Source organism: Callorhinus ursinus, unplaced genomic scaffold, assembly GCF_003265705.2.
Source record: "Callorhinus ursinus isolate GAN/ISIS: 27379988/994484 unplaced genomic scaffold, GSC_fseal_2.0 scaffold20, whole genome shotgun sequence".
NCBI lineage: Eukaryota > Metazoa > Chordata > Mammalia > Carnivora > Otariidae > Callorhinus > Callorhinus ursinus.
This window is the reverse complement of record NW_027397082.1, coordinates 2277246-2294560: the sequence shown is the minus strand read 5'-3', so window position 1 is coordinate 2294560 and position 17315 is coordinate 2277246. Positions and strand designations below refer to the sequence as shown.

Sequence of the window (17315 nt, the reverse complement as noted above, 5' to 3'; positions counted from 1 at the left end):
TCCTCATTTCCAACGAAAAGCAACCAAAGATCAGCACAATATTGTCATTAAAAATAAAGCAAATTACTCTGACCAGTTCATTTATCAAGATAACAGCAATAAAAATAATAGCCAGTACTCCTACGTGAGCAGTGTGCATGTGCTAGGGGCTGTTCAGAGTGCTTAAATGTCTCATTTGATTTCCAGACTCTCTGAGGCAGGTTAGCGGGACGTAGGAGAGCTGGATTCGAACCTACAGGGTTTGGCTCCGAAGCCTGTGCGCTCAACCATTATGTACTGCGGTGTGAAGTCCTAGCCGAGGAAAGATGGGGAGCACAAAGGCGCTGACTGCAGCGTCAAATGTGATAGAGGAGAACCGGGCAACCTAGCATTTAAAGAACTAGGAAAACAGTCTACGATGAAATGCCAGGCAGCCATTAAAAAGTTCATGAAGAATTACAAAGGAAGAATGTTTAAGATATATGAAATGAAAAAACAAGATCGGTGTTTATAGAGTACAATGGAAATTTGTGCAGGGATGTACATATACGTAAACAAAAAAAGATGAAATGATGAGGCAAATGTGCTAACAGAGATCTCTAAGTGGGTGAGATCACAGACGATTTCCAGTTTCTTTATGCTCCTGGAACTCACTGAAAACACACGCTACTTCTGAAATCAGGAAGCAGAGACCTGCAGGGGGGCGGAAATGAGGTGAGCACCTCCGCATACAAGTTAGATGTGTGCACGCTGGGCCTTGCAGAGCCTTGGGATGTATAAATAGAGATTTCAGAATGAAAAAATAATAAAATAGCTCATTTTACTCATCGGCCAGGTTCTCTGACTGTGGCTCTTCTATTTAAGGGAGACATAAACAAAAGGTTAAATGTGAAACAAAAAAGGTGGACAAAGGAATCTGTGATTTCGTGTAACACTTGTCACACTGAACAAATAAAAACCGGCTGATGATGAAGCTAATAAACTCTAACACAGAAGTTACCTGAGCAACCTTCCTGCTCTTTTCCACTTTCAACAACACCCCACCTCCCCTGCCTGCCACCGGGAACACGGCACTTACACTGTAGAGATGAGATGCAGTATCAGGTACTCGGCGGCCAAGCTGTCTCCCAGAAGGGCATGTGTGAGGAACCCAAGCAGCTCTGCTCGGACAGGAGACAATTCAGACATGAAACCTGAAACGACTGGAGGAGGGAGGGAGACCACATTCAGAACGCACATACCAGCTCCTCCCGAGTGTCTCAGGCTCCAAAGGAAACAAAAAACCCAAGTGGAACACAGCACTAAAGTCAGTAGACAACAAGTGCAGACTTAAATACTGGTCATTAATTGAGGCCAATCTTCAAAATAAGACAGCTTGTAAACTTTTTTTGGCCTCATTTTAATAGAGAGGATGAACACAAAGGAAAATGGCCTGGAGTCACAGCAACTACTAGACAAACTTAACCCGCGGCTCGCGGATCTGGCCGGCTCAGCCCCACCGTGAGCACCCGGCGCAGGCAGCTCCGGCACATGCGGGGGCTCATCATGGTCGCTGGCTCCCAAGGCGCTGGCACTTACACTTACAGGTTTTGCTCTCCTCCTTGTTAAGGCAAGCAGGCAGTAAAGGATTGATGTGCTGCAACTTCTGGGCCAACACCACGTGAATTCTCGGCACTAACGAAGCAGGAGGGCTGTGCACCCTTTGCTCCTCAGCCGCATCTGCACATTCCATTGGGTCCAGGAGCGAAGAGGCGTCCCTACGGAGACAGGCAGGAACTTCAATTCCCAGACACATCTCTGAGAAGAGGAATTCAAGCCAAGAATGGTTCCACCTGTACATCTCCTTAAAGAATGGAAATGGGAGATGCCTGGGTGGCTCAGTCGTTAAGGGTCTGCCTTCGGCTCAGGTCATGATCCCAGGGTCCTGGGATCAAGCCCCGCATCGGGCTCCCTGCTCCGCGGGAAGCCTGCTTCTCCCTCTCCCACTCCCCCTGCTTGTGATCCCTCTCTTGCTGTGTCTCTCTCTGTCAAATAAATAGATAAAATCTTTAAAAAAAGAAAGAAAAAGAACACTTTTACTGAGTATGCTGTAACTGCAATTAATGGGATAGAACACATCACTGATAAAGAATATCTGTGTTTTGAAATCACCTTATCAGCTGAAACATGAAATACTTCATAGCATGCCCCCAAAAACGGGGTCTTTTTCTCAAAAGCCATTAGGTATCTATTATTCAGTGTGGAAGATCCATTCATCTCTTATCTTGCTAATTGCTTTTCCTAAATTTTATTCCTCCACAACACCCCCCTTGAATAGTGAGTAGTCAAGCAGTGCACAAGTGTGAGTTTTTCAGATATGCTAGATAAATTAGCAGACAACGGATTTATCATGATACAATTGAAACAAATCACGAAAATGTGTTTAGAACTTCAGACTTTACAGGCTGCTCTACAGAGTCACCCATTCACACGGCTACCCTCCTACACACAAGGAGGCCGACAACCTTTATGTGGTCTGGACCACACGCTGGGCAGTGTCCTTCACTGTGCACACACCAATTCAGTACGCCTCACCTACCCTGGTCTCCAATGAGGAAACCAAGGCCCTGCAGAAGTCACATGGCCAGTAAATGGCCACACCAGGCTGGCACCCTGAGCCATCTGGCTCACTCTGTACACTAAGCGGCTTCAACCAGTGAAGTGACTGAAGCAGGAAAAGCACCATCACCAGAAACAGCCAAGACAAGCAATTTGCTATACTATTATTAAGGAATGCTATTTAAAATTCTTTAAAGTTGTTTAAAATTTTTGTCCCCCCTCCTGTGAAAAGTGAGTTCTTCTTATAGGGAAACCAAGATGAACGTCCAATACTCAACAAGAAAACTACTGTGTAGGGGGATATGACTCCATTCTTCTGGCAAACTCAAAACAAAATAAGAAAGAATGAGGAAGATCTGGATTTTCAGGATATGTTGTTAAATGTGGAGAGAAAGTGTAAAGGAATACATATATCATGCTTTTATATAATAAAGGGTAATAAAATATACACGTGTCTACTTATTTTTGCAAAAAATACAGGAAAGATGAAAGCAGAAAACAGGCTGGTTCCCTATGGAGGGTGAATGGGAACAGGGCAGGGGGGATGACACCCCTACATTCTTTGTGTATAGCTGTGATTTGGGCAACAATGTCAATGTTTTCTATACTTAAAAAATCAAAACAATAAGGACAGAAGAAAAACTCTGAAGTGAAATGCAATGGAAACAAATGAGCTAACTACATAAAATGAAAAATGAGCGAAAGAACCAAAGGGGAAGAAAACTCACCCCAGTAACTTTAGACAGCACTCTGACTATACACCTCATTCTAAGATAAAAAGGAGTGGACACCAATCTTGGACTCAAGTTATGAGGTTTGTTTTTTGCAGTGGCATGGATTACCCATTCTGAAATTACCTTTTCTGCACTGTGGAATATATCGAGAATAACGAGAGTCAAGCTTTTCTGTCAGAAGAGGAGTTATAAACATGGGAATGGAGGAGGGAGAGCATCCGCGTGCAGAACTGGAACTAGAAACACTGTGAACACACAGTTCTGAGAGAGAGACTTGAAAATACATGAAGATATATGTGTATGGGTATATAAATGTGCATTTATTTGTATGCATACAGTGTATGTATATATGTATTTCCTAGCCCTGTCCACTAAAAGGGAATAAAAGCAATACCAATCCTGGTACCAATGAGCACACAAGCACTCAGATCTTGACTTTTAAATAAAATCCCTCCCTAAAAGAAACTGATACTCCTTAGAAAAATGGCTGATACTGCAGCTGGAGCATGGGAAGGACAAGATGAGGTTGAAACAGCAAAATGTGTCAGAAAAGATACGTTAAATTAAAAATAAGGTCATGTCAGCAAGGACCCAGAGCCTACTTACAATGACTCCCACTAGCCAAATGAGAAAATTCGAATCTCAAGCACCAGACTAACATCCACACTGACATAAACAATTACTTAAATAAACAAATGAGAGAGAAGGAAAATCTCTCTTCTAACAGAATGGCAATAAACAAGTGTGGAAGGAATGGCTGAGATAGAAAATCACCATCTGGTAATAACTGATTCAAGAATCATCAATGGATAGGGGCACCTGGGTGGTGCAGTCGTTTGAGCGTCCAACTCTTGGTTTCAGCTCAGGTTGTGATCTCAGGGTTGTGAGATCGAGCCCCGTATCGAGCTCCATGCTCAGTGCAGTCTTCTTGAGATTCTCTCTCCTTCTCCCTCTGCCCCTCCCGCTCATGCTCACTCTAAAATCTTTAAAAGAAAAAAATCATCATCAATGGATTTAAAATAAGTGGATGAGGGACACGTGGGTAGTTCAGTTAGTTAAGCGTCTGCCTTTGGCTCAGGTCTTGATCCCAGGGTCCTGGGATCGAGCCCAACACTGGGCTCCCTGCTCAGCGGGAAGCCTACTTCTCCCTCTTCCTCTGCCTGCCACTCCCCCGCTTGTGCACACGCACTCGCTCTCTGACAAAATAAAATTTAAAAAAAATAAGTTGATGAAAGTTAAGATGTGAAACTGGATATTAATGTAGTCTCCAAGTACCTCCTTCCAAATTACTTATTACAAAGTGAAAAACAGTAACTTCATAGGACAGAAACCTGGCAGATGCCACCTTAACCAATCAAAATTAACATCACCAGTAATGGGGCACAATGACACCACGTGCCTCCTGATATGAAAGCCTGAATCTCATCATGAGGAATCACACAAACCCAAACTGAAATATTCCACAAAATGGCTGGATGTACTCTTCAAAGGTGTCAAGGCTCTCTGCCATGCGAGGACACAGGAAGAGAGCCATCTGCAAACCAGGAAATGGGCCCTCACAAGCACCTGATCTGTCAGCACCTTACTCTTGGATTTCCCAGCCTCCGGAACTGTGAGAAATGAATTTTTGTTAAGCTTAAAAAAAAAAAAAAAAAAAGTGTCAAGTTCAGTAAAGACAAAAGTTGAGAACTGTCCCAGGTTAGTGGAACATGTGACCCTATGGATCCTGGATCAGGGAAAAAGAAGAAAAAAAAAAACCCAAAAAACACAAGAAGGAATAAGACTGAGATAATTGGTAAAATTAAGTACGGACTGTGGGTTAGCACACTGTGTATTTATGGCAAACTTCCTAATTTTGATAGCTGTACTCTATGTAAGACAAAGTCTTTGTTCTTAGGAAATATGGACTCTAGGGCCGCCTGGGTGGCTCAGTCGTTAAGCATCTGCCTTCGGCTCAGGTCGTGGTCCCAGGGTCCTGGGATCGAGTCCTGCATCAGGCTCCCTGCTCAACGGGGAGCCTGCTTCTCCCTCTCCCGCTTCCCCTACTTGTGTTCCCTCTCTCGCTGTGTCTCTGTCAAATAAATAAATAAAATCTTAAAAAAAAAAAAAGGAAATATGGACTCGAGTATTTAGGGGATAATGTACACAACTTACTCTCGTTTCAGATAAACACATACGTACATAAAAATGTGCATATGTAAGAGCCCAAATGAATGACAGAGCAAATGGGGCATAAGTGTTAACAACTGGTAAGTCTGGGTAAAGGGAGAAAGTTCTTTGTAACTATCCTCCAGCTTTTCTGCAAGTTTGAAATTGTATCAAAATAAAGTTACCCAAAAAAGAACAGACTCACCTTTCATCATTATTCAGTATACTTAGCACAGGATCCACAGATAGGACACCATATAACTCAAGAACATCGTTGACTTTGAAACAATCCCAGTCTTCATAGACCTGATAGATCATAAGAAATCACGTTGTTAGGACTAAATAACACCAAAAAAAATCTAAACTATTAGTTTTAAGGTTAAAGTAATAATATCTTAGATTTTTAGGTCAGGAAATGGACCTTAAAGCAACTCTTTTATTTCCCAAATTGAAACCAAGAGAAGTAAAATACTTGCCTGAAGTCATTCTCCTAGTTAGCAATTAACAACTAAAACACAGGACTCCTGACTCCCAGACCAAGGTCTGTTGTCAATACACCACATTACTTTGAAGAAAAGGCTTTCCCAAAGGATGATGGTCAACTAACATTAGAGACACGTGTTACTGGGCGCTTGGGTGGCTCAGCTGGGTTAAGCGTCTGCCTTTGGCTCAGGTCATGATCCCAGGATTCTAGAGTCCCACGTTGGGCTCCCTGCTCAGCGGGGAGTCTGCTTCTCCCCTCTCCCTCTGCCTCTGCCCCTGCCCCTCCCTCCGCTTGTGCTCACGCTTTCTCTTCCTCTCTCAAATTAATGAAAAATTAAATCGTAAAAAAAAAAAAGAAAGAAAAACCTGCATTACCTCAAAATCTATTAAGTACACCAAGAGAAGGGGAAAAAAAACCAGGATTACTAACTTTGGACTTATTCACCAACGGGATGCACCATTAGGAGGATTAACACAAAACTCAGGCCATGAGGGTTTTCACAATAAAACTTTCAAAGTTGTCTGTCTTTGATGGACTCTAGTAACTGTCAAAGCCTCCTCGGGGTGAGGCTGAACTGAAGCATGGCAGGAAAGCTGTCCTCACTCTGGTCTCTGTGGTAAAGAACTGAAGGGCCATTTAAGTTTACCACAAAATCAAAGAATGAAAATTCTCAATGATCATTTCTGAAACTTATATTGCTTGTTTCACCTACCAGGATCAAAAAAACAGCGTAAGCAAGATAGAACAAACTACCAACAGATTTTTTTCCTTCTATTTTATTTTAAATACAAATGAGAAATGGATTTTGATGAGAGAAGAATGTTGAAAATGTCAGATATTGTTGGAAGCTGGAAATGACATAGGTACACATGAATTAAAAAACTGTACCACTTCTGTGTTCGAAATATTCTTCAGATTTTTTTGAAGTGAGCCCTACACTCAACATATGGGGCTCGAACTCACAACCCCGAGATCAAGAGTCACAGGCTCCACCGAATGAGCCAGCCAGGCGCCCCATATTCTTCAATTCAAGAATGCCGTGGTAGGCAGAACATGGCCTCTCAAAGACGTCCACATCCTAACCCCTGCAATCTGTGAATGTTACTTTACAAGCAAAAAGGGATGTATGTAAATTCAAGACCCTGAGATGAAGAGATTATCCTGGATTATCTAGCTGGGCCCAATCTAATCACGCAGGTCCTTAAAATCAGAGAATCTTTCCTACCTACAGTCCGAGGGAGAGGTGACTATGAAAACATGCTGGCTTTGAAGATGGAAGAAGGGGCCCCAAGCCAAGGAATGTGAGCACTCGTAGAAGTTGGAAAAGGCAAGAAAACAGATTCTCCCCCAGAGCATCCAGAAAGGAATGCAGCCCTAAGGACACCTTGATTTTATCCTCAGTGAGATCCATGTTGGACTTCTGACCTAAAGCCTGTAAAATGATAAATTTTTGTTGTTTTAAAAGCCACTGAAGTTGTGAATATTTGCTCCAGCAGCCACAGAAAACAAACACAAATACTAAGAGTACTCCAGGTTAACTTCCAAGACACATTCCACATCTATGTTAAGGTCAGGTGTATAAAAGGTTTAGTACCTTCACAAGGCATGCAGGGCCCTTCTCCCCTGGCAGTGGAAAATTCAGGTCAAAGGGAGAAGAGAGGTTCAAGAAGTTCAGCTGTTGGCCAGTAGAAGCTTCAGTTTCTAAACGTTTTGGCTCTCCACACCACTGAAGACCACCAACACTCCCTAAATTCAAAGAACAGCACTGTACTTAGTCATTTTTAAGGCTTCCTGGAAAGAAAGAACATTCCTAAAGAGCCTTTCAAGCCTGATATAAATGATGCTTCTGAACTCAAAAACTTCAAGCTGTTATAGTTCTTAAGGAAGTACATATGCTAACAAAGCCTTTGTCTGACCTAAAAGAGAACAAAGATTATAAAGATCTGAAAAATTTAATTTCTCCGATACAATAAAATGGCAAAAAACTCCCCCCTTCAAATCTCAAGTGTAAGTATTTTAAAAGTTAGTATTTAATACAGTTACTTTGACATCCTTAACCTAAGAAACACATTGTCTACTGACAACAAACCCACCTTAGTAGAACATATTACTTTTTCTACTTATTACGCAGAATAAAACCATATAGCAATAAATTCATTTACCAAATACTTAGTAACATCCATTGTGTAACTAGGAATCAGACTAGTTGTTGGGGATACAAAGATGATTTTAAAAATGCCCTCTATCCCTGAAGTAGTCATAGCTTAGGGCTTATAACTATTTAGAATCAACAGATGGCTTGCCACACCATAAAATATTGTTCAGCAATAAGAAGGAATAGACTATTGATACACGCAACAACCTGGATGGATCTCAGGTTTTGCTGAACGAAAAAAGCCAATCCACAAAGTGTACATACTATATGATTCCATTTACGTAACTTATTATTATTATTTTTTTTTAGGATTAATGCTAGACCGGAATCTTTTTTTTTTAATTTAAGTATACCTGACTATGCAACACTCTTGCAATAAAATAACATTAGTGTAGAGATGAAGAATGGATTAGTGTTTGCTAGGGGTTAAGGGACTTGTGGGGAGGGGAAAGGCAGGAGAGCAGTGGGCGGGACTTTAAAAGGACAACTCGGAAGATGCAGGCAATGAACTGTTCTGGGTCCTGTGGTAGTGGCCCAATGAGTCTACACGTGATGACACTGCCCAGAGCAAAATACACGCACACAAATAAACGCGTGTAGGAAATGTGAATCTAAGGTCGGTGGGTGGTAGCCATGTCCATTTCCTGGTTATGATATTGTACTAGAATTATACAAGATGTTACCATCAGGGGAAACTTATTTCTTACAGCTACATGTGATCTACACTTATCTCAAGAAAAATTTTTTTAAATATATAGCTTGAAAGATTACCTAGAAACTGACAAACAAGTTACGCTGTAAATAATGCACTCAAATGTACAAAAAACCCTACAGTCTAACATCCAAATAAAAGCAAAAAAGAGGAGAGAGCATCAGTTGCTTACGTGATAACAGAATTACCATATATCCTGGATTCTAATGCTACTTATTGTTATGATACACCATTAATTTTAATAAACATCTGGGGGGTGGGTGAAGAAAAAGAACACCCCCACATTTGTACAGATTTACTATAAAACATTCCAATGTTAAAAACATTAAAATATGCCTTAGCTCTAAGGAAATATAGTAATATTAACTTATAAAATAGGAAAATATATGGTTAAATGAAATTCATTAGTAATTCTTTGTTAACCACTCTCAACCCAATCTTAGAGATGCCCCCTGACTAGACTGACTTGACCCCCTCGCCCTTCAACTTGCCCTCTGATGATGGTCCTAAAGAGAAGTGACTGGACACAAAAGTAGGAATAAAGACAAACTTATCTACCTGCCACAATAAAGATACTCACTACTCCTAAACACTGTGACTGGTGAAATCAAGAATGAAATATGCCAATTCTGAAACTGTCTCATGCTCTTAGATACTGCAACTTTTGATCCCCCTGTGTTAATCAGAATTTATTGGGCTTTCAGCATGTTTTAAGACAAACCACTACAAATGTACGTAAATAGAACAAACAGAACTGTGACTATTCTAAGGGCTCTCTGCTCTGAAGTTGAGGACAAAGTTACCTAGTGCACCACAATTTCATGGTTTTCCTCTATGTTTTCAATCTCAATAAATTAAAGTACCACTATCTTGGGACACCTGGGTGGCTCAGTTGGTTAAGCATCTGCCTTTGGCTCAGGTCATAATCCCAGGGTCAGGCTCCCTGCTTAGTGCGGAGTCTGCTTCTCCCTCTCCCTCTGCCCCTTGCGTGCACGCGTGCACACATTCTCTATGACTCTCTCGCTCATGAATAAAATCTTTAAAAAAAAATAAAAATAAAAAATAAAGTACTACTATCTCAAAAGGAAAATAAAAAAAGGATGTTTTCAGAAACATTAAAAAAAATTTTCAGGATAAAATACTAGGCTTCCATATTATTTAGGAGCTGAGATAAAAATATAAAGAATGAGAAAAAGACCTTTCTCAACTAACAACCTGAGACTCTTACAAACTAATAGGAAAGCAGACACTTCTCACGAAGTGATGCCTAACTGCTCAGTTATGAAGCAGTTTGACCAAAGAGTACTGTAGAAACCCTCAAAACTGTTTATAACAGCGATGAACTTGAACGCAAGGTTGTCAAATCATTGTCAATTCCTAAATCTAGAGCTAAATTATACAACAATTAGTTCTGAAAATGGATCTGAGAGAGAAATGTACAGAAAGCCTGTTGGCACACATTACCTGCTTGCCTGGCACCTGCATGTTGGTCTTTCTGTTTACTGGGCTGTAGGTCCATATCTTCATCATCTTCGTAACTCCTCTTGTGACGACTGGGAGTGTAGGACGTTGAAGGACTAACTCGAGCTTGGTTTGCATTCACATAGGCGTTAAATGAAAAGTTAAGGAAAATCTATGATGAATTGAGGAATATCCTAATTACAGGGCTAATAAAAGATTATTGGTTTGGCAATTTGGTTAAAATTAAAACATCCTTTTAAAAGACTGGACTTCCAGTTTTGATCATGAGAGTAGCAGCTTAACCTCATGCCCCCTACCTGTGCTATAAAGAAATTGTACAACTGGGCAAAAGACTTAAGCAACTGTTTTCAGTCACCGAACATCGTAAGGGAACATAAGATTATAATCCTTGAATAAGGAAACACACTGGTAAACTCCACAATCTTCCCAGTTTTCTCTTGGGAACATTTCCCAAACTGCAACAAAAAGAAGTGAAGGCCCTGCCCTTGCTGGGTAGAGAAACCGACCACACAGTTCAGGGCTACTGAGCAACTGGAAGTTGCAGAACAGTAAGAGAGAGGCAAGAGTTGCAGATAAGGACCCAGAAACCTGTGCAGGTTCCATCTGGGTCTCTGGCTAAACATAAAACCATGGATGTACGAGTCCTTGAGGGCTAGCAGGGAACAACTGCTAGCTGGCTGGGAGATTCTGGATTTGTACAATACTAGAACTGGACCCTCATGAACATCTTGGGCACTTAGGTGTGACCCAGAAATAGCACATCTCATGAGTAAGGACTACGTCCTACAGACCAAGGGCTATTCCATACCCATCTTAACAAATCCCAAATCAAGCCATGACAAGGTCAAAGCGATCCACTCAAATCGCCTGCCCGTCAGAACAAAACGCCACATTCTTGGAAGACAAAACCAAACTCTCTACAATGTTGTACATCACCATACAGGAACACATTACTAGTTATACATGAAGGGGCAAGAAAATATGACCTACAATCAGGATTAAAAATAATCAATAAAAACAAACCCAGAGATGACTCTGATATCAGTATTAGCAGACAAGGGCACTAAAAAGTCAATCTAAAACGCACCATTTTTTTTTTATATATAGCCTTTATTACGTTAAGGTTATGTTCCCTCTAAACCTTAAAATTCACAATTTTAAAAGTCAAGATAGAGGAGGGGCGCCTGGGTGGCTCAGTCGTTAAGCATCTGCCTTCGGCTCAGGTCATGATCCCAGGGTCCTGGGATGGAGCCCCGCATCGGGGGTGGGGGGTCTCTGCTCAGCGGGGAGTCTGCTTCTCCCTCTCCCTCTGCCCCTCCCCAGTGCTCATGCTCACTCTCTCTCTCTAATAAACACTTAAAATCTTAAAAACAGATAGATGAGTCAAAGATGAGGAATGTTAGCAGGGAAATGGGAACAATGAAAAATCAAGAACTGAAAAATAAGATATCTGAAATGGAAAAGAAAACAAGAAAACCCCGGAGTCTCAGTCACCTGGAGGACAGGGACACCTAATGGTTATGTGACTGAACCCCCAGAAAATGAGACAATGACAAGAGACTGGGACAGAAAAAATCTGAAGAAATAAAGCTGAAATCTGAAAAATACCAGTCCACAGATCCAAAACCTCAAAAATATCCAAACGAGATAAACACAAAAATACCCACACCCAGCCACATCACAGTCAAACTGCTGAAAACCACAGAGAGAAGGAGAGAACATCAGCAGTCGCCGGAGAAAAACCAAAGATGTTACACACAAGGATACAGTAAAATGATGGCTACCATTTCATCAAAAAGCAATGGGGGCCAAGGGCACGTAGGTGGCACAACTGGGTGACCATATGACTCTCAATTTCGGCTCAGATCATGATCTCAGGGTCGGGGATTGAGCCATGCACTGGGCTCCACACCCGCCATGGGGCCGCCTCGAGATTCCCTCTCTGCCCCTCCCTACACTCACTTTATCTCTAAAAAAAAAAAAAAAAAAAAAGGGCAATGGAGGCCCAGAAGACAATGGAACAAGACCACTAGAGTGCTGGGGAGGGAAGAGCTGTCAATCCAAAATTCTATAACCAGCAAAAACATTCTTCAAAAATAGAGGTGAAATAAAGACATTTTTAGTTGAACCAAAGCTGAAAAAATTCATCACCAACAGATCTGTACTTTAAAACAAAGCTTAGTAAAATGACTCCATAAAAAAAAAAGAACAATGAGCTAGAAATGTACATACCACAAACACATAAAAAGAAACTTTTTCATCATTTCTTAATTTACATAAAAGACAAATGTTCATTTTTTTTTAAAGATTTTTTTTTAAAGAATTTATTTATTTCTTTGAGGGAGAGAGAGTACAAGTAGAGGGAGTGGCAGGGAGAGGGAGAAGCAGGCCCCGCCCCCTGCTGAGCAGGGAGCCCGATGTGGGGCTCAATCCCAGGACCCCGGGATCACAACCTGAGCCGAAGGCAGATGCCCAACCCAACCGACTGAGCCACCCAGGTGCCCCCTTTCTCAGATTTTATTTGACAGAGAGAGAGAGACAGAGAGGGAGGGAGCATGCTTGCACAAGCAGGGGGGAGCGGCAGAGAGGGAGAAGCAGGCTTCCCACCGAGCAGGGAGCCCGAGGAGGCGCTTCAGGACCCCGAGCGGAAGGCAGATGCTTAACAACTGAGCCACCCAGGCGCCCCAAGAAGACAAACGTTTAAAGCAAACAGGAGGGGTGCCTGGGTGGCTCAGCCATTAAGCGTCTGCCTTCCACTCGGGTCATGATCCCAGGCCCAGGGTCCTGGGATCGAGCCCCGCATCGGGCTCCCTGCTCCGCGGGAAGCCTGCTCCTCCCTCTCCCACTCCCCCTGCTTGTGTTCCCTCTCTCGCTGTCTGTCAAATAAATAAATAAATACTTAAAAAAAAAAAAAGGCAAACAGGATAATATATTGTGGGCTCTACAGTTTAAGTACAAATGAAGTGTATGACAACAGCAGCACAAAGAATGAGGGGGATGAATGGAAGTAAACTGTTGTAAAGATAAAGGAACAAAGAAGAAATCACAAGGAAAAGGAGAAAATATTTTGAGTTGAATGATGGTGAAAACAAATCAAAGTCTGTGGAATGCAATCAAAGCAGTGATTACAAAGAAATGTATAAGGGCGCCTGGGTGGCTCAGTTGGTTAAGCGACTGCCTTCGGCTCAGGTCATGATCCTGGAGTCCTGGGATCGAGTCCCGCATCGGGCTCCCTGCTCAGCAGGGAGTCTGCTTCTCCCTCTGACCCTCTTCCCTCTCAAGTGCTCTCTATCTCTCATTCTCTCTCTCAAATAAATAAATAAAATCTTTAAAAAAAAAAAAAAGAAAAAGAAAGAAATGTATAGCCTTCAATGATAATACAAGAAAGGGAAGATTTGAAATTAATGATCTGAGCATCCACTTTGTGAAGCCAGAGAAAAATTAAAGCCAAACTAGCATAAAAGGAAGTAAGAGCAGAAATCAATGAGATAGGAAACAGAAAATTAAACAGTTGGTTCTTCGACAAACCAACACTGATCAAGAATAAAAGAAAAATTAATTAACATTACTGGAAATGAAAAGAGATCACTGCTAGATATCCCCAGACATGAAAAGGAAAATAAGGAAATATTATGAAAAGCTTTGTTACTGACATAAATTCAATAACTGAGACTAAATGATTTTGAAACAATTCCTTTAAAGATACAACTTATCACAACTGATGCACAGAGAAAACTTAAAAAACCTAGCTGAAAATCTTCTAACAAAATGCCAGCCCCCAAACTGGAAACAACCCAAATGCTCGTCAAGTGGAAAAGATATAAACAAATAAAATCAGCAATAAAAAGGAACGAGCAACTTACACACACACACCAAGAATGAATCTCAAATGTGTTATGGAGAACAAATATCAGACACAAAAGACCGTATGATTCCATTTTTTGGCACACAGAAAAGGTAAAATGAAGCTACAGTGAAAGAAATCAGGACAGTGGTTTCAAAAGGAGAGGTGCCTAGAAAAAGACACAAGGAAACGTTCTGGCACAAGTTCTTTACTTTTACGGATGTAAATTAAATGGGTGTGCATTTGTCCACTGAAGTGCACCCTTAAAATCTATGCATCTCAGGTATGTGTGAACTATGCCTAAAAAAATTACTAACTAAAAAAATAAAATTAAAAAAAAATAAAAAGGACACCAAGACGTTTCAACATCTCTCCAAGGAGCCAACATGTTGTTTTCCCTTAAGAAATCCAGAATTAGTTCTAATTTGAAACTAAGTTTTTATTTAATTATGGTGCTCTCTTTTTTAGTACCTTTAAGTCCACCTCAATCTTTTTAACAGTATTTCACTATAGGAATGTACCACAATTTTATCATTTCTCAACGATGCATACTTGGGTTGTTTTATAACCTTTCTTGTTTAGGACAAACCAAAAACACTTCATTAAAATAAAGCCAACCTCTGTAAATGAAGAACAATTTTTTTCCAGCTAACTTCATTGGTGTAAAAAGACTAAGTTTCTAAAAACTCTAAATTTAATTGTGGTTTCTTCAATTAAGAAAATAATCAGGAATCACTCAACACAGAAGAAACTTCAGATAAAGGATATTTCTTTTACCCATGTAGATTCCCCAGGCACTGGGACACAATAGAAAGTCTGTCTTTCCAAAGTGGTAGTTCGTGGGGAGTTTAAATCAACTTCTTGTTGAGGCTGTAATAGACACAAAAAGTATATTTAAAATTTTATTAAGAAAAACAAAAATTTTAATTAGCAAACCACATATTCATGTTTTTACAAAACTATAGTAAATATTTCACGTTAAGAATTAACAAGCAAATACCAAATCCAAACTCATTTTTTAAAAAGGAAAATGGACATAAAATCATTTCACATGCAACCATCAATATACTACCTTCCCTCAAGTCCGTAATACACAGCACCCTGTTACAAAATTAAATATTTTAATAAACAGGATACTTTATTAATTTTTTCAAAGACAAAGCACTGTCTCTTTCATAGACCACATCAGTATCAGCCTATAAAATAGGAACTTAATGAAATATTTATTAGCAGTAACTCTGATAGGAGATTTGAGTCAGATATTATTCCCTAGAAAAGGAATGTTCTCCATTTCAAATATACTGAGAAAGTCCTAAGAGTTAGAAAGAACCCAAAATGTAATATTAAAATGTTACTTTAATAAGGATATACTACTTTTAGTACATACATTACAAAAAAATCTCTTAAAAGTAAAATAAAATGTGTATTCCACCTTGTGGGGGGAGGGGGGAAGACCCAAGAGACATCAAGTCTCAGCCTGAGCTAGTATATACACAAACAGGGCTTTCTATGTGTTTCTTTCTTTCTTTCTTTCCAGGCCCAAAGTTTTCCTGGTTTGGTGCTTTTACTTATGATCTTTAGCAACACAATACAAACTCTTGGCCTTCAGCAGTGTCACACATGGACAGACTCACCTATTTTCCTATTTCCAGATGTTGAGACTGCTAGCCTATGGTGGTAATACATTACTGTGTACTGATAGATTAGGCTAATATGACTTAGGGCTCCTCAAACAAGGGACACAGCAAGTATTTATGAAGTTGACTCATTAGACTTGGCACCACATTTTACTTTATAGAAACACTCTCAAAGAAAAAAGACATTGGAAGACCTCAAGTTCATCATGTGTTAAGATGAGCAAATCCATCTTTCACAAGTCCCCCTAAATAATTACAGGAAGTTACATTTTTGTTTAATATAATCTTTGCAGCAACCTTCCAAATTAGGGCTGTTTTCCCGTCCAGACTGGCCCTGAACTAGAACACTTAATCAGGCACAGCTTCTATTGTGAATTAAGGTGTGGTATTACGGCTTATAAATCAATCTCTTGAGGTTTGGGTAAGCGGGAGTCAGACTCCCAGAACGTAAAAAGCTCCAGAAAATCTGATTAAACTAAGAATCTGGATCACCAAAGCAGAGAACTAGACCCAGAAGGAAGGTAACTCAAACTAAGGTGCCACCTTTCTACTTAAACACCAGCCTGATCAATCCCCACCTGTGATACTTGTTTTTTCCCCCCAAAAATTGACAATTACCATCAGTTTCAGTAGAACCGCATGAAAAACCAATTTTAAAAAATGCAGATATACTGTAGTTCCTTTATAACTGCTTTTCTAGTAAGTTTCTACCTCAAGACTATCCCTTTCACAACCATAATTATATCTAGTGTCCTCTGCCTTCCTGCCTCTCCCATTACTGATACGTAAGTTTCCATCACCTCTCTTTATCAAAGAAAGTTTAAATTTATTAAAAACTTTTTTCTTCCTAGGAAAAGGCGGCAGGATTTAATGAAATTTAATTAAGTATTAAGCCCTAAGTTAATCTTCCACTTTTAAAGAATTTATCATAACCTCTGATTTTGAAAGCAAGTATATAGATAGAAGGAAAACATAGGAGTTAGTTTTGTTATTTACAATACTCAACCTTCTAAGAGATTTTTAAAAGATCAAAAACATACCAGAGAAACTTAAATAAAAGGTAAATAAAACATTTCACGACTTCTTAGAACTTATTTACACACAAAATACACGTAAGATCAACCAAAAGAAATTCACTGCTTAAGAAGAAATTCTTATTAAAATATTTTATATATCTTAAGGATACATACCCCACACTCTGCTACATCTCTGTATTTTCCAAAATGAAGGACCTATGATCCAAAACAAAGGATAACAGCATCATATCAGTATATCTGAATCAAAACCACCATAAACAACACAAGGAGAGTGTTTGTTTATATTAATAAAATTAATACCAATAATTATAAACAGAAATTTTCATGAAGAAAAGCAATACATACACGTGCTTTTGTGTTTCGGTTAACCGTTTCATAAACTCCCATGTAAAACTCAGGGTCAAACATATCCTGAATCATGCAACGAAACTTCACAAAACTGTTAGGTTTCAAATAATGAAGGGGAACTTCATTCAGTGATGGTACCTTAAAGGAAAACAAGTCA

General features: G+C 40.0%; 1 protein-coding gene across 8 annotated transcripts in view; it reads right to left on the bottom strand.

Moving 5' to 3' along the window:
* MCMBP (minichromosome maintenance complex binding protein) overlaps positions 1-17315 on the bottom strand; it is a 50012-nt gene that overhangs the window by 12787 nt on the left and 19910 nt on the right. For 7 of the 8 annotated variants that reach the window (XM_073904113.1, XM_025881034.2, XM_025881035.2 and 4 more), the window contains exons 3-10: positions 17156-17296; positions 16964-17005; positions 14905-15006; positions 10275-10419; positions 7538-7689; positions 5665-5765; positions 1558-1736; positions 1058-1181 (exon numbers count right to left, since the gene is read on the bottom strand). In XM_073904113.1, the coding sequence (XP_073760214.1) occupies positions 1058-1181; positions 1558-1736; positions 5665-5765; positions 7538-7689; positions 10275-10419; positions 14905-15006; positions 16964-17005; positions 17156-17296 (986 nt within the window). The remainder of the gene's footprint in view (positions 1-1057; positions 1182-1557; positions 1737-5664; positions 5766-7537; positions 7690-10274; positions 10420-14904; positions 15007-16963; positions 17006-17155; positions 17297-17315) is intronic. The other variant, XM_025881033.2, reaches the window with a different exon arrangement.